Source organism: Maylandia zebra, linkage group LG10 (assembly GCF_041146795.1).
Source record: "Maylandia zebra isolate NMK-2024a linkage group LG10, Mzebra_GT3a, whole genome shotgun sequence".
Classification (NCBI taxonomy): Eukaryota; Metazoa; Chordata; class Actinopteri; order Cichliformes; family Cichlidae; genus Maylandia; species Maylandia zebra.
The window spans coordinates 28,871,942-28,890,926 of record NC_135176.1 but is presented as its reverse complement, the minus strand read 5'-3'; the positions used below and the strand labels follow the sequence as shown (position 1 = coordinate 28,890,926).

Sequence of the window (18,985 nt, the reverse complement as noted above, 5' to 3'; positions counted from 1 at the left end):
TCGTTATTTCGTTAGTTTTCGTTAACGATAATAACCTTGGTGACAACCTCCTAAAACTACATAATAATATTACATCGTTATTTATTCTTTTTCACAGAATACAAAGTATTTTCCGGGCATATGCAGGCACATTTTCAAAGTAGACTAACATAGTAATGAATAGTCTAGAAGACATAAAGCACAGAAGCAAAAGCCAAAAGCATTAATAATTCACTTCTGTCTTGTGTTTCATGAAAATGAAACCATCAGATCAATAATCTGTAGTGGCTGCATTTGTCTAAGAATGAGCTCTGGATTTTTTCCATGTTACATCATTTGGGGCATGGCTCTGTGGTCAAATAACCAGAAATCACAATAACTGGGAAGACAAAAGCTTCTTTAAAAAGAAATAACAACTAAAAAATTCTCTCTGTAAACACTTTAATGAAATATATCGGTAAATTCAAAGGTGTCTGCTATCAGACAGTGGTATTTTGTAACAACTCGCTAGAAAATGTAAAAATGTCGCCCAAAAAGGTTACCAATAGCACGAGAAACCAGGTGATCTCAACAACTGATGGGTAAAGTATGACTAGAAAAAGGTCTTAGGAGCTTAGAAACAAAGCGACTTCTTTAAGTTTTGTAAAGATGTTTCGCTCATCCAAGAGGCTTCTTCAGTTCTAAAGCCAAATAGTGGAGAGTCCCGGTATTTAAACCCTAGTGGGGGCTGTACCTTAAGAGACTTGTTGACCCTCTATTATTAAACATGTGCTTCATCACATGAGCTAAGGTGTGAAAAAAGCGTGGGTCATTATCACCAGTGGTTTTGAGTGAAACCACTGTGAGACCTTGCTCCACCCAATGTGATTTATTGAGGTTACCTGATGCAAGATGTGAGTGGGAGTTGAGGAGCCTGGGAAGGGATCTCAAAAGTGGATTGTAGGTGCAGACAGTTAGTATCGTAAGCCGTCCCCTTTGCTCAAAGATGTTCACAGTGGACATAGACGGCCTCTTTCACGTCTCTTTTAAACCATCTGTCCAAAATGTGAACACTGGCATCCTCATTAGAGTGACCTTTAACCTTTAAGTGCAGATGTACAGCTGCATTTTGTCCTGTCTTATATACAGGCCTGATTTGACACTGGTGACACTATTGAAGGCAGGCTATACAATTTTAGGTTTAGTTTGGTGAGACGAAAAAGGAAGTGAAACCACAGGAGTCCCACTTAAGTAAGTAAGAACAGGAAATCAGGACAGCATGCAAAACAGAGGGAGAGAAAAACAAGGAAACACATGAGACAAGCAAAATGGAAACATTACAACAAAAAAAAAAGAAAGGCTGTCTGTTAAACCAAAACAAGGATCAAATCTTGGGGAAAAAAACACACCAATGGCTGCATCAGGAGCAATTTTGTGTTTCCGTTGTTGCCTAAAGACATGCAGAGCAGGGGAGCTGTGGATTAAACCATCAAAATACCTTCCAATTAGTGTGCAGTCTGCTCTAACTCCTGGGCCGCGGACCATCCTGAAAGAGCATGTTGTCATTTAAAAGCAATCCTGACTGCACAGACCCACTCACTTTTATTTTATCACGGATCATCTTTCAGCATTAAGCAAAGCATAAATCTGCTGCTGCAACTGGAAATCATATTACTTCAAATATTTATGAACTAAATTTAAATACTGCAGGACTTATGTATACTTCAAATCACAACATTTTACTGGAGAAAAGGGAAACAACTGTGTCGCATGTTATTGTAGCTTTACTATACCATAAAATTCAAGAGTTCTACCCATTTATGTAGCTATTTATGTGTTTACTGCGTTAACTATTTCGTCTCTCATCCCTTTTTTTCTTCTTTTGGTGTTAGTTGTTGCTCCGGCAAGCACGCACAATCCTTGAGCAGATGTTGGGGCATGTTTTTGTATAGCTGCAGCGTGCTACAGCTTTATGCATTTGCATAGTCTTATTTTGTATGCATCTATAGCCTCTGCACATCTGGTTCACTGTGTATAAAATCTCTGCAGATAATGCAGCGTTATGAATGTATATAGAAGTGCATGCACGTGCAGATTGGTTGGTGCAGCCATGCGTACATGACTGTATGTGTGGATGAGTAGGATTGCGGATGTAGATGTTTGGAAGATGCACACATACAGTATGTGCATTACATTTACTGTTATTACTTCTTTGGCCCTTGGGTTATTATGTAGAATAGTTTTGGAGATGGGGGAGAGAATGGTTTTATTTACAGAACTATGTAAAGTTCTACAATATTTATCAAGTGAACTGTTGTGCATGTACGTGTAACTATTATAAATAGTCTTAAAAATATCTGAATTCATTTTAAAGCCTAACGGGGGCAGTAAAACACTGCAGTGTTCACAACACTCCACTCAGTACACTTTAGGGTCTGGCCTTTTTAATGTGAATACCTGAAATATTAAGAGGTAGCAGGGAGTATGTTTGGTTTCCAGGTTCAAACATTCTTCCTTGTTGCAGTGTCCTGGAGCAACAAACAAGCCAAAATAAATAAATAAAAAATCATCTCAAGGACTCGTGCTGGTAACCTTGACCTATCTATAAAGTGTGTTCTCCCTGAAGAGCTAAGGGCTAAGGAAGGGAGATTGCACATGAGACTCAATCAACAGTTTTTAGGAATTTTAAAGGTGGCTTATTTTGTTTTAATGTAAAATGCAGTTCAGTAAAAGCTCAATGGTGTGTATGAACTTTCTCAAAAAGCAGGTGAACCGAAGCTTGTGGCTTTCAGGTGTTAATTCGAAATGAATATCCAGTGGGTTCAGTAAAAAGCTTTGTAGATCTGATTTTGCAGAGAGTGTAAGTGAGCACTCTGACCTGAAGTGCTCCTACCTTTCTGCTCTCATGTATCACTGCACTGTCATCTTCATTCATCTTTGTTATTGATTCATCTGTGGAATTGCTTTTGCCATGATGCAATCCAGGGAGGAGGCCTGTAGCACAGAGAGGGTATCCACCTCTGACCTTGCACATAAATCATCCCCCTTAATAAAATTGACCTCCTCTATTATTTTTTTTCTCTCGCCATTTCCTGCAGGGTCAAAGCTAAAAAGGGGGTAAACCTGCTCCAAACCAACTCGAAGAGCCCCCAGTGGAAGGTTGAATGGGAGGTACAGTCTGGCGCCAAGCATTCCATCACCACCATCGATGTGAACAAGAACAAAGCAGTCAAGCAGGGGTAAGTCAACAGCCCTGGGCCTAAACACACTGGGTCTGTCTAACCAACTACTGCTGCTGCAGCTGTTGATTTCTGCTCCTGCTCCAGCTACACAGAGACGGTGGTACTTGTCTTCCTTAACTATGGACAAAAGATCTATTTTCCTTTGACTAATCAGTCATAGTTACCTGATGAAAGGCAGCTTCTAAAAGCATATGCTCAGACAGAAGATAAAACACACCATTGTCCCAGTGACTAAAGCACCCTCTGCCTTATAGGCCAAAGTTAAATGAATGAAGATATTATCTGCTTAGTCTCACTACATCTGCCGTCAATTTAGTTTACGTGGAGAGATGAGGTAGATGATTGTGACTGCTGGCATTAAAATACCTTTGAGATTAGATCTTGTCTGAGAGCAGTAATTACACCTCAGGCTTCTCAAAAGAGTAAAAACACCACCCAGTCGTGGTCCTGTGGTGTCTGACGGGATAGTAATGGACTCTGTGTGGCCAGATTCTATGGTAAATGCAACTTGGTAAATAAAGTAGAGCTGCAAAGAGATTTGCAAGCTTAATGCAGTCTAAACTGCATACAGCTTAATGCATTCGTTAGCATGCGTTTAGGAACAGCCTAATTGATTTGACCGGTAAATGGAGGTGAACCGTGTACGGGATGCTCCGATAACTTTTCTTCCACGCACTTAAAGGTCTGATTTACCGAAAACAATTCAAACTACAGTATGAAATGAGGCCCTGCAAAGAGGATTTGCTGGTTTGTTTTAGTGCCTGCGTGGTGTGTTCCTCTGTCTCAGTACAACAGAGGTAATAAGTAATTAAGCTGAAATTTGATACTCCAGTCAATGAAATGCTATAATTAAAAAGCTCAACAGGATCTTGTTCATAAGCGATGATAAAATGGAACGTCAGGTGGATTGGTGCGTACAGGCCAGCAGTAATGGAGGGATTGCACTAGATCAGGCTGGTAGGGAGAAGGGAACTGAGCTGAAATTAAGAGGTTTCAATTAGATTAATGTTTTAACACCAGAGCCCCAAACATTACAAAACTGCTGGGGGGGTCATTCTGACCCCGCCCTGCAAGAACAGAAGCAAAGCCAGAGAAGAAATCATTTCTTAAAGAAATTAAGTTGTTAGAAATATGTGAGATTAAGTTTTAGGGCTTTTATTATTTTTACAAATGATTTCGTTACAGTTCAGAAAGGTAAAACTTATTTTAGCATCCACTAATAACGGGTACAGCAAACAATATAATAACTAACACATCTGAATAATTCAATTATTGCAGATGAAGAACATTATGAAAAAGCTAAAAATGAATTTTACATAAGGTGTGGCAGGCCTATTAGTTACGCTAATATAAAGGAAGTATTAAAAACAGAGAGCTTGCAGTGAGCCAGACTGAACCAGTAGGTGGCTGCATTTTAAACCACAGGAGGCTACAACAAAATAACAAGCACGTTTTAATAGATCTATCATTGTGAAAGTAGAACAGTGAGAGTTTATGATGTCATCCACCTCCTCTAACACCAGACCTCATTCAGCGTCCATGTTGTTCCTCCCCAATCTGCAGCCCTCTGCCTCATCAGCTCTGCTCTTCAGGCCTGGGTGCCCTGCTCCAGATTTCACCTTTTACTCGTTCAGATTAGCTCCCCCCCCAAAGGTCCCCCCCCCCAACTTCTCTCCAAACCCAGCAACCCACCCAGCCCTCCGTGCATCCATCATTGACTCTGATCCAGACCAAATATATAACAAAATAAGAGGAACATAATACAACTGAAATTTGTTACAGGCAAGTGAACAAAGATCCGAATCATATGCAATAACAGATAATTAGAAGAGCAACATCAAAAGCAGTCACATTGGCGAATTTTTCAGTCCTTTGAAATGGACTCAAAATCCCCCCATCATGAGTCATCATGAGCTCTGGGTGGTAATTGAAATGTATCTGTTGGATAGCCGGGCTCAGCCTTAGAAATAAGATGTGGATGATGTTCACAGTGAAGACAGTGTACCAAAAGGCACTAGCTGAGGCGGTTTGGACATGTGATTAGGATCCCGCATAGGTGCCTTTTCCAGGAGGTTTCAGGCACGCCCAGCAGAGCTGGGAGGAGATTCCAGGGTAGACCCAGAATACACTGAAGGGACTATATCATCCTCCCTGGGAGTGTCTCAGGATTCCCCAGGAGAGGCTCTAGGAAAATGTTGCTGAGGAGAAGATCTAGAATATCCTTCTTAGCCCGATGAAAGGAAAATGAAAGGAAGGAAGGTCATCATTTCTTTGGTGTTATGGTTCTAATGGAATGCATTGGCAGTAGAGATTCTGGGTTTTTACAGAGTAATCTTTAAAAACTGTCCAGGAGAAATGCTTTAAAATAAACCTAAAAATCTATTTGCCTCATTATTGTTTTATTGGTAAAAAAATAAAAGCAAAAAATCTGAGCAAATGCACAAATATGTTTAATTGCTATTAACGTTGGGTGCACACACCCTGTAAACAGGTGCTTCCACAATAACACAGTGAACATCCATTATGGGGCTTTACAAGAGTGCAGTTCTCCCAGCCTGCGAGCTTGATCCACTGAGGGAAAGCAACTAAAAATTAGCAACTATAAATCACGTTATGTGATGTGTTCAATTTATTAAGACCTGAAGGACTGGGAGCTTGGCTAGAGACGTTAGCAACTGCTGGTCTATATATTGGCATCCCTGCGGAGTCCTGATGGTTGGGAGGAGGAAAAGAGCAGCAAGGAAGAAAACAGAATAACCTCACCTGAGAAAGAGGTCCACCATTTCTCTCTTGTTTATTCCTTAGCGCCTCCTTAGTGACAGCCGTCCTTGCTATATTTAGTGACTAGTAGTCTTTGCTACCCTGTCACCATGTGGGAAATGTCCAGTTGGGGGTCAAGCATGGACAGAAAAACAGTGTGTCACACTGCATTTTCTCAAAAACCAAGTCAATTGAGTGGCCACCTAGAGCAAAACCAGCAAACAATGAGCCTCTAAAGTCAAGCAGTGGAGTCGGGGATTCATGCCTCATTCCCATAAAATCGATTGAACATGAGCTTGAAATCCGTTTTATATAAAAGGCGCCCACGCCATGCTGAAAACTGTTGTGAAATTCATTCACATTGCTTATATTTGGGGTTGTGATTTTTTTACGATGGTATTTCCAGACAGTTCGAACACTAAATTGAACTCGAAATTACTGATATGCTTTATTAATTATGTACTTTGTGACACTGGCAAATTATTTGTATTCCCAAAGTCTTTACATGTCTTTAAAAATGATCGAAGAGTTAAAAAAAAATAAGAGTAAACAAAAATAACTCTCAAGTCAATCAAAGCCAGTATCTATCTATCTATCTATCTATCTATCTATCTATCTATCTATCTATCTATCTATCTATCTATCTATCTATCTATCTATCTATCTATCTATCTATCTATCTATCTATCTATCTATCTATCTATCTCTCTCTCTCTCTCTCTCTCTCTCTCTCTCTCTCTCTCTCTCTCTCTATATATATATATATATATATATATATATATATATATATATATATATATATATATATATATATATACATACACATCTCTCTATCTCTCTATCTCTACATATATATGTATATATATACATACACTGAACAAAAATATAAACGCAACACTTTTGTTTTTGCTCCCATTCCCCATGGGATGGACGTAGAGACCTAAAATTCATTCCAGATACACAATATAACCATCCCTCCCAAACAGTTGTCACAAATCAGTCCAAATGTGTGGTAGTGGGCACATCTGCTATATTGAGATAATCCATCCCACCTCACAGGTGTGCCACATCAGGATGCTGATCTGACATCATGAGTAGTGCACAGGTGTACCTCAGACTGCCCACAACAAAAGGCCACCCTGGAATGTGCAGTTTTGTCTCACAGCAAAATGCCACAGATGCCACAAGCAATGAGGGAGCGTGCAATTGGCATGCTGACAGCAGGAATGTCAACCAGATCTGTCGCCCGTGCATTGAATGTTCATTTCTCAACCATAAGCCGTCTCCACAGGCGTTTCAGAGAATATGGCAGCACATCCAACCGGCCTCACAACCGCAGACCTCGTGTAACCACACCAGCCCAGGACCTCCACATCCAGCAGGTTCACCTCCAAGATCGTCTGAGACCAGCCACCCAGACAGCTGCTAGAACAATTGGTTTGCACAACCAAACAATTTCTGCACAAACTGTCAGAAACCGTCTCAGGGACGCTCAACTGCATGCCCGTCGTCCTCATCGGGGTCTTGACCTGACTCCAGCTCGTCGCCGTAACAGACTTGTGTGGGCAAATGCTCACATTCGATGGCGTCTGGCACGTTGGAGAGGTGTGCGCTTCACGGATGAATCATGGTTCACATTGTTCAGGGCAGATGGCAGCTGAGAATGTCCCAGTTCTTGCATGGCCAGCATACTCACCGGACATGTCACCCATTGAGCATGTTCGGGATGTGCTTGACCGGCGTATACGACAGCGTGTACCAGTTCCCACGAATATCCAACAACCTCGCACAGCCATTGAAGTGGAGTGGACCAACATTCCACAGGCCACAATTGACAATCTGATAGACTCCATGCGACGATGTGTTGCACTGCATGAGGCAAATGGTGGTCACACCAGATACTGACCGGTTCTGGGTCCCCAGACCCCCAATAGCGCAAAAAACTGCACATTCCAGGGTGGCCTTTTGTTGTGGGCAGTCTGAGGTACACCTGTGCACTACTCATGATGTCAGATCAGCATCCTGATGTGGCACACCTGTGAGGTGGGATGGATTATCTCAATATAGCAGATGTGCCCACTACCACACTGATTTGTGACCACTGTTTGGGAGGGATGGTTATATTGTGTATCTGGAATGAATTTTAGGTCTCTACGTCCATCCCATGGGGAATGGGAGCAAAAACAAAAGTGTTGCGTTTATATTTTTGTTCAGTGTATATAAACACCCAGCACGCCCCTGCGGGCGGTTTATCCTTCAAGCTCGGGTCCTCTACCAGAGGCCTGGGAGCTTGAGGGTCCTGCGCAGTATCTTAGCTGTTCCCAGGACTGCGCTCTTCTGGACAGAGATCTCCGATGTTATTCCCGGGATCTGCTGGAGCCACTCGCCTAGCTTGGGAGTCACCGCACCGAGTGCTCCGATTACCACGGGGACCACCGTTACCTTCACCCTCCACATCCTCTTGAGCTCTTCTCTGAGCCCTTGGTATTTCTCCAGCTTCTCGTGTTCCTTCTTCCTGATATTGCTGACATATATGTATATATATGTATATGTATATATATGTGTGTATATATATATATATATGTATATATATATATACATATATGTATATATATACATATATATACATATATACATATATGTGTATATATATATATCTGATCCGTAAGGCCAGCAATGTTGTGGGGATGGAGCTGGACTCCCTCAAGGTGGTGTCGGAGAGGCGGATGCTGTCCAAGATAAAGACAATGTTGGATAACACCTCCCACCCACTCCATGACATGTTGGTCAGTCACAGGAGCTCGTTCAGTGAGAGACTGAGATTACCGAAAAGCACCACTGAACGACACAGGAAATCATTCCTGCCTGTGGCCATCTCCCTGTACAACGCATCCACTTAACACACTGTTGCTGCTACAACTACACATGTTTCTTTTCCAAATATTTATTTATAAGTGACTTATGTATGTATGTATGTATATATATGTATATATTGTACTATTCTTAGTTAGCGTATTGTCTGTCTTGTCTTAATGTTGGTTTAAAATGGAGCACTGTAACAAAAAATAATTTCCCCCAGGGATCAATAAAGTATTCTGATTCTGATTCTGATATACATATATACATATACATATATGTGTATATATATATACATATATACATATACATATACATATATGTGTATATACATATACATATATACATATATGTGTATATACATATACATATATACATATATGTGTATATATATATATACATATATACATATATGTGTATATATATATATACATATATGTATATATACACATATATGTGTATATATATGTATATATACACATATATGTGTATATATATATATATATATATATACATATATGTGTGTATATATATATATACATATGTGTGTATATATATATACATATATGTGTATATGTGTATATATGTGTATATATATGTATATATATATATATATACATATATATACTAGGGGTGCAACGATACACAAAATTCACGGTTCGGTTCGGTTCGATACTTTGGTGTCACGGTTCGATATTTTTTCGATACAAAAAAATGTTCATGCCTTTTTAATTTGTCATTTATTAAAATTATAAATATATATTTTAACTCAAAAGTACAGTTTTTAAATTTAACCCTAACCCTTGTGCGCGTTTTTTATTTTGACAGCGAATGCGCACCTGCGGACCACTTATGTGCAGCCCTGGTTATTTAGCTCGTCATATTGCAGCCACAGAAATTCTTTTGTCCATGAAACCATAAAGCTGCACTTTCTTTTTGCCTTATAGTCTCATTTGTCATAACTTCTCCGTTTTGTGGTAAGCTTTTCTTTGGCTGTCACTTCTTCACCCTGACCTGTCTTATTTGGCTCAGCAGAACTAAAATATAAATCCTGCTACTTTTACACACGGACTCACATAAGCTCAGCGATTCTCTGCGCGATCAACCTCTCACATGTTTAAGCTTGCTGCGGGAGATTTCACTTGTCATGTTTGCATAGTAAGCTAACGATTAATAAGACGATGTCAGAGGAATTGGTGCACAAATTATCATCACTCACAGATCAGTGCTGTCATTGCAAAGTGAAAGCAAAAAAACAAGCGCAAATTCAAACGCGACTTCAATATGTCACATATTGACAGTGGCTCACCGATGCCAATGACATAATTACCCAGCTACATTTCTGAAAGAATGCAAAAGCATTGACATATATTTTTCCTACAATAGCCCGACGGGCAGGGCAGAGAGATTTTTGTAGCCCGACTGGAAAGATCGCTAGCTCCGGGACGTCGGGCTAGCGATTTTGCAAGCCCTGTATCTGATTGAGGAATCACTCATCTTTGGAAAAGAGAGTTTATTACAGAGAAATGTCTCTTTCCAAAATAAAAGCTATACTATCCGCTTCTTCTGGGCTATATTCTCAGCAGCATAAGGAGAATCATGTGCTAACAGCTGTCTAAATGACTCGGCTAAAGTTAGTAGCATGTTTGTTGTTTTTGTCTTTGCACTAGGATGATGTCGGCGTAAATGTGCAGTCATATTCGTCGTGTTCCCACTAGTGCTTTCAGGTTAATCTCGTTGAAATGACCTTAACGCCACAACACGGCAAATCTCCGTTAACGAGCTACCGCCGATCGCCCCGTGCATGGGGCTAGACGGCCAACACGTTAACGAGCTAACTGCGCTAACACACTAGTTCACACCAATGTAATTAAGCATTGCATGGCACATCCAACATACTGTTTTACTTTAGTCCATGACTCGCTTACCTTCAGGGTCATACGTCACATGAAAACCAAAATAATTCCAAACGCCAGATCTGAATGAGGGTGGGGGAGGTCCATCTTGCAAGGAGAGCTTAACTTCTGTCTCGCTAGCTTGCCCTGCGCTCTTCCTCCTGACTATGCTGTCTGTGTTGAGCGCTCAGTGGATCTGCGCTCGACAGTGCAGCCTAGGCGGAGTAGTCGAACTCAGATTCACTGAGCGCTCAACACAGACAGCGTCGTCAGAAGGAAAGTTGATAAAATAAATTACAAATGTTGTATTGTTCGATACATATGCGTACCGAACCGAAAGCACTGTATCGAACGGTTCAATATCGATACGAATATCGTTGCACCCCTAATATATACATATATGTATATATATGTATATATATACATATATATACATATATGTATATATATGTGTGTATATATGTATGTATATGTATATGTATATATCAAACTGTTGGCTTGTTTGCCATTTTCACAAATGTGGCAAAGCCGCTTTGGCTTTTTTTTCTTTTATGTTACTACTGGGCAGCATGACTCATACAGAAATTCAGGAAATTTGAATACACAAGTCGTTCTATCTTGAGACAGAAATAGCATTTTGACAGTGATTGCTCTTAATCTAGGAGGACAAAGATTTGAGATTCAGCCCTGATAATCAGCCTGTCTGTCTGCTGGAGTTGGCATGTTTCCCCTGGGTCAGAGTTAGCTTTCTCTTTATGCTCTTGTTTCCTCCAGCAGTCCAAAGACATGCGTGTTAGGCCACAGTGACAGAGGCTTAGATGGACCAGTCAATGACCCACAGGTAATCGCCAGTCACTAGGGAAAAGTATGTATTCTGCAACCAGCTGGGGAATAGCTATTGGAGGTTACTGATAGTCATTAGCGTGAATTTGATTCAAATAAGCAGAAGATGCTGCACCAAAACTCTCCTTGGCTGGTTGCTGCAGTTGCCAATAGGTGGCATGGAACACACTCTCTGAAGAAGTAAGTAAATGTGACTGGTCTCTATGTCTGTCTAACCGGAGCCTAATCTAGTGATTGCAAGTGGTTGTCAACTCCTGTGCCCATCATAGTGCCATAGGTTGGACCACTTGTAACCTGTGAAAGCAGAGATTCACCATACCTCCCTACAACAAGTGATCAAGAAAGTGAATGAGATCTAATAACCATTATTACAGTGGTCTAAATTATGTCTTAATTTGCAGCTGTGCTGAACTTGGGTCAACTAACCCAAACTAGTAAAAGATGTCTATTAGTGAGACAGAAAACAGCATTTTCTCATTTAATTTAGTATTGACTACTCTAAAGTAAATGGATGTATTACATGTTTAGTTGCAAAAATACAACTAAATTGGCATTACTTCTTTCATTCTGACAAAAACAAACTGACAAATGTTGCCATACAACCTGGTTACATGTATTTTAATGGCGTCTTTTGGGAATGACTTATCACGCCCACATTTCTTTAAGCAATCTTTTTTTATTCTATTCTGTTATGACTAAAGGAAGTCTGCTCCTTCCTCTTTTTACTTCTTTGAGCTAAATCATGAAAATAGGTGAAAATTTCTTACATTTTAAGCAAGACTCTATGTGCAGAAGCCTAAGACTCAAAGACTTTACAGTAATGAGCCCAAAAATACATGAATACTCAAGACAGTTCTTTCCCTAATCACCCAATTAAATGTGGTAATAGGGAGAAATCTATTCTGTTTTCTAAGTTCAATAATTGTTCTCGTTCATATGTTTTGTTTTTTTGGTTACCACTAAGCAAGTCACCAGTCTCAGTCAGACACATGCACAAACACGCACTCTGCTAAAAACACAAGCATACACACAGCAGCATCATTTTGCATCTCATTGGCGAACACATCTGAGCACCAATTCGGTTTGAACATCTGGTTTTGTTTACTCAAAATTACCTGAATCTGAGGAAATGGGGTGACAATGTTTTCCCTTCAGGGCGCGTTGTTGATCTCTTCATCACTCTCCGCTCTTTATTATTCTTTAGCTGTCCTCATCAGCTCGCACTTCAGCCGGCGCTGGAATTAGTCAACATATTTCTTTGTCTGTAACCCTCCATCTGGAACGGTCCCGTTCTAACAGCAGCTCGTTGATAACGCCACATGAACCGATGCATTATTGATCGCGGTCAATGGGTTTCAAATGAATAATGTTCTTGAAAACACTGTGGCAATGCCTCTGTCATTTAATAAGATGTTTCTTAGTTCAGTTTAATAATTCAGGGTTAAACAAGAGAAGCAGGGAAAAGACTCTGAGAACATTTTTAAATGCCAATATTGACTCTTAACAAAGGCTTCAGGAGGACAGGCGAGTACAGTGTTTTGCAAAGCTGCTTCGTCGTCACTGATGTTTGCCCCTTTTTGACTCTGCAAAGGAGAGAAAATGTGTTTCTTAGCACAAAAGGCGTCCTCTGTTGGCCTGTGTACACAAACTGTTTCCACACTCAAGTAAGACTCTTTCAATGAACACAATGCACGGTTTACTTTGTTGGCATGTTTTATGATCCAGAAAAGTGCTTTTTCCTGAGATGTGGGGAAAAGCAGCAGCTGAAAAGCAACTCAACTCAGTTTTAGGAGTTTTTAAGGCCCCAAACTTTAGCTGTTTGTTGGTGTACGTGAGCATTAGGGCTTTTTAAAAAGTCCTTTAATAGAAATAAAGAAACTGGATTACACAAGCGTGTCATAGCTTGTCGAAGGCACGTTTTTCCACCCGAAACCTGTCATTCTAGTCAAACAGCACATGTTGAAGTGTTGTTTTAAATTTTAAGCAAACTTTGACTTTCTTTTAAATGTTCAAAAAGTCATACTAAAGGGCTGTAGTGCCATTGACTTAAGCATGAACCATTTTCAACTCTTTGTTCATCGTTTTTGTTCTCCTGCTTTTGTAACCCTGCCTTGCAGCGCTTTGATCCAATGAACACTCCCTGTTAATCAGTTCAAACAGACCTTTGATCAAAGAACGAAAATCCCCCTGAAAAAGCCCCGAGCTGCAGCTTTTAAAATATATACTTTGTGCTATACACACAGAACATCATTAAGTTAATGGAGACAAGGCCAGACTTTCTTGAGCCATGGTTTCTCCATTCATTTAGCCCTTTGGTGTGAAATCACACATTTAAGATTTCACCGCCCACTAATATTTAAAAATGCCTTTGTGTTGAGTTTTGTGACTCCATCATTAGCTCAAGTGAGTCATCGTGAATAATTGCATGATAGCGTTAAGAAGGGGATGTCCATGGATCCAAAAAGTCCATCCGGGCTTCCTTTTCAAATGGTTTACATCTTCAAGGAGTCGCTGTGTGGACGCTCCGACGCTATCTAGTTTGACTTTTTCATCAGTCTGCTTTTTGTACAGCTGCATTGTTGGACTGTAAGTCCACTTCCCGAAAACCAGTCACATGGTTGTGGTACTTAATATCCCGGACGAGGCTACAAATCACAAAATGTATGTCTTAAATAATTTGGTAGCACTTTATAATAATTTTACACCATTAAGCATCATTAAGTCATTAGTAAGTGCTTAAGTCATCATTTATACAGCATTACTCCTCCTTAGTATTCTATTAATAATACAGATATTATTATGACCATGTTTTTGTGATTACTGTTAAGATGATATCGCGGCAGCGATAGCTGTACATGGTGTAACATTAACAGATGGATAAACATACCTGTATTTGAAAATGACACTAAGGAGGAGGAGTGATATATAAATGATGAATTAAGCACTTATAACATATAACATAATACCACATTAATATTTTTTTATGCCTTTAGCTTTTGTTTTGTATAGATGCTGGTTTAAAAACTAGAAAAACAACTAGCTTAATTATTAGTGTAACTATTATTACTATTAGTTTCTCATTTTTCCTTTTATGTATGTATTTATTTGTCTGTTTTTAATGGGCACACTGTACATTAGTAACAGACCTGTAACTCATCAGTATTTCCTGGCTGGATAATAAAAGCAAAATAAAAAAATGGATTTATCATATTAACATACAACATTACACATATTTAAAAAAACAACAACAACATACCAACGATGGCAACAGGAGGACAAAATCATCTCGGTGCCCACAGAACTGATAACTGATTAATACAACCATATCTATAAAGGGCATTTAAATGTTGTATGTATTGTCTATAATATCAGAAATAAGGCAGTATGTTTAGCAAAAAACGGAGTAATCTCCGCGCCTGTAAAATAAAAAAAATGACGATGGTTATTTATTGAAAACCTTTTAAAGTTCTTTTTTATAAAAACTGTAACAGGTTTAAACCATTTAGACCATGTTGTAATATAATAATGAATATGGGAGATGTGTGGACATGTCGTTTTGTTTCTATATAAAGTCAGCCAGAATAAATGTAATAATAAAACGTTTTAAAATTTAAGACTCAAATTAAAGTTTAACTATGATTCGCAGGTATTTGTGATCGTCTACAGCTGGAGTTTGTCTCCTAAAATGTAAATGCTAGGTTCCTCCACAGAATGGCCTCATTTGGTGAAAAACACACACACTGATTTGGATCCCAATTAAAATTGTTAAAAAGTGTTATCTAATGAGGTACACTACACATACACAGTGAGTTGGACGAGTCTGGTTTGATTTAGTTCAGCAGGAGAATTAATTAGGGCTAATATAATTAGGTGTATGTTGTTGTGGTGGACGGGTTACAGCAATGGGAAATCAGGGCATCAATGCAGGACAGTGACAGCACTGACATTTCAAAGTGAACCATCGGAAAATTGTAAACGGGAGAAAAGTCACATGAGTGGGTCTGCCGTGCAGGATTTCCTCCAGAAAAGTAGCTAACGCACACGGGGACATTCATCGGATGAAGACGATTGTTGTAAAAAATGTGTACCAAAACACACTAGAGCTGATACCTGTTCATTGATTTTCTTCCACTTATCTAATTCAGGGTCATTCAGGTGCCACTGGGTGAGAAGCAGGGTAAACACCTGGACAGGTCCACAGTCTATCACAGGGCCAACACATAGAGACAGACAACATTCACACTTACATTCACACCTATGGGCAATTTCAAATCAGCAGTTAACCTAACGTGCATGTGCTTGGACTATGGGAAGAAGCCATGCAGGCACAGGGAGAACCTGCAAACTCCACACAGAAACACCCCAGGTGGCCCGTGGATTTGAACCAGACCTTGGCTGTGATTTGACTGAGCTGACTGTGCATTTCTTTGCTTTTAAGATTATTTTTCTGTCTGTAATACAGCCAAGCAGAAAATGAAGTGGCATTAACTGGCAAGACAAAAATCTAAAGTGAAACATTAATTTCATACTCTGGAGTTGTTCTGTGGAGTCACGATGCAGATAACAACAATGTAAGGAGGCAGAGAGGCCATGTTAAGCCATGTGGTAACAGATAGCAGTGCCATAATTCCTCAGATCTGCTCTTTGGATTCAGATCTAAAAACTAATGTCATAATGTCAAGTGAATCTACAGCTCCTTTGAGTCAAAAAATCCGAGCTTTTCTTCTGCAGCTCTCAGCTACAGTTTCATATTTTGCAGTTCACTCTCATAAAAAAGAAGTATGCCCTCTAACCTAAACCACTGTATTGTGAACACCATTTTCCTTCCCTCCAGCATGGTGGCAGGCAACATAGTATTGAGCGGCTGTACCTGCACTCACTCTAGTGGGCCGTATTGATGACAGTTTGAGTGTGTCACAGACAGACGGAGGTGTTTGTTTTCACTGAGTGATGTCGAGACAAATAGGCTGAGATCTCATCTCGGTGTTCCTGAGAGGAACCTTTTGTGGGCGGACGGTTGTACATGGAGTTTGATCCAGCTTTCATTAAAAGCCTCTCAGCTTGAATGCTGGGATGGCTTTCTGCTTTTTGTGAAGGACAGATAGCTACTGTTTCAGTTTTCGCTAAAGGTGAGGCTTGGGTGGGATGATTCTCGCAGCAGCTGGAAAGAGAATTAATTTGCCTCTTCACCACCAGCGAGATTGTTTAATGTTAGGCTTGTTGAACCTGAGGATTACAAGCCCAACATGTAGAATTTTCATAATAAGAAGGCCGCTGTGGGTCTTGAATCGTTGGCGTGGTTGTGATAGTAAAAAGATAAGCAAAAGTTTCTGGTAGATGGAGGCACAAAGGGTGATGGTGCTCAGATAGTTTGTGTGCATGGCCATGAGAACAATCAGGTTACCTACCAATAGCGATCGATCGGTTAGAAGCAAATCTGCAGCCCATTTAATGACGTCTATTCCAAAGTGAGAGGCAGAACAGAATTTGCAATCTCCTTGCACAGACTCAACACTGAGACCTTTGGATAGAAGGAGAAAGCTGGCGAGATTAGGGAGCAGTGATTGGTTATTGACAAGACCCTTCTCTCTGTTTCATTTAAAGTCAATCCCTGAATAAGTCGTTGTATATGATAACTTAATAAAGTGAGTAGGAAAACCATTAGAAAACTATTATTTCTCAATAATGCCCCCTTTGACACTCTTATATAAGTAAAGGATATAGGAACATTTAAAAACATCTAATATCAGGTTTTTTCTTTAACTGTGCATCAGGGGTGGGTGATATAAACGATATACGATATAAATGATATAAATTTGGCCAACGATAGAGATTTTGACTATATCGCTCTATCGCGATAGCACATGTTGATGATGTCATCAAGCTGCGTCTGTTTTGGTCGAAAGCATCGCAGCGGCTACAACCATTATCATCTGCAAATTATGCCGGGCGACAGTCATAGCAAAGAGATGAAGCACTTTTGAAATATGGGGAAAACCAAAAACTGCGCTTCCTCCACTTCCGTAACATTGATTCATTAATGTTGAATTCTCTCGCAGCTGCTCTATTCCCATGTTGTTGCAGTATATTAATAACTAACCTCGTATTGTGGATGAATAATCTCAGTTGTTCTCCTGACTGAAGTTTGGCCCGTGTATAGCGTCCTGCTATGCGATTGCATTTGTCCCTGACCACCAGAATCCCTCACGTTAACTTTTATCGAGTGGAAAAAAAGTTGGTGTTCATCCTCCGGCTTCACTGTGCTAATGTTATGCTAAAATAGCTGTGTTGCTAGCAATCACGTAGCACAACATTATATACCAGGTAGTCCAACTTTAGTAACCCTACAAACGGCACTGCTGTTTAGTTTTCTGTCTTCATTTATGTTGGAAGTGGTAGCAGAGCTGTACGTTTGAATTAGTTTCAAAAATCTCTCAGTCAGAACATGGTATGAAATGTTTAGGTGTAAACTAGCGAGCTAACTTCCTGTTAAATTTAATAAATTCTGTTTTCATGGATGCATGGATGTAAAACTTAATTGTTACACCCGATAAAGCAGCAACGCTGATGATTTAATTAAAGATGAAATAATTTAGACCGTTTTTAGCCCTTAGCCTTTGGGACCTGAATGGACGGAGTTTTGGACCCAGATTACTCCGCGAAGCTCCTCACTATGGCAGCCGTAATGCTCTGACAATCTATCAAGCAGTGCAGCTTATCAAAGTTGTACTAAAACATTTTTTAACAGATTTCTGCATGCAGAAATCTGTTCGAGGTCAGTAAGCACAACCAGAATTCATACATAAGGCACACTGTCGATTTTTGAGAAAATTAAAGGATTTTAAGTGTGCCTTATAGTGTGGAAAATACGTTATACAGAAGAAAAGAATATATTGCGATATATATCGTTACCGCACATGCTTCAAATTATATCGCGATATGAATTTTAGGCCATATCGCCCAGCCCTACTGTGCACTGTAATTACAGTACATGCCAATTATTTTGTTCCCTGCCTTTAAGATAGTTCCTTATTTTTCAAAATGTAACCATATCATTAGTTAAAATGAGAAAATTTCAGCACGCTGTCTGCTGATGGCTGGGTGTTAAGTTCCAGTGCGAGACCTCGAGAAATACTGCTGTCGTGTCTGAAATGTTACCGTTAGAAAGCGCTTTCATTTTCCAAGAAACCAAAGAAATTTGTGACTGAGTGCGTGTTTCTTAAATCTAAACTTAAAGTTAGTAAGAAAAACAAAACAATTAGCATAAAAACACAAATTCACACAACAGCAACAACATGCAACATCCTCCCTTTCTCTCTGCAAGGCGGCCAAAGTAGTGCTGGTTGAGAAAGGGAGAAAATTAAAAGGAGATGCAGTTAAATACTGAAAAATAAGTGCCAGTCAGAAACTGGGTGGATCCAGAACACCAGC

At 39.8% G+C, this 18,985-nt stretch overlaps 1 protein-coding gene across 2 annotated transcripts in view; it reads left to right on the top strand.

Annotated features, from left to right (window-relative positions):
- tmem132e (transmembrane protein 132E) overlaps positions 1–18,985 on the top strand; it is a 422,770-nt gene that overhangs the window by 342,862 nt on the left and 60,923 nt on the right. For both annotated transcript variants that reach the window (XM_004551162.3, XM_004551161.3), the window contains exon 3: positions 3,057–3,197. In XM_004551162.3, coding sequence (XP_004551219.3) covers positions 3,057–3,197 — 141 coding nt within the window. The remainder of the gene's footprint in view (positions 1–3,056; positions 3,198–18,985) is intronic.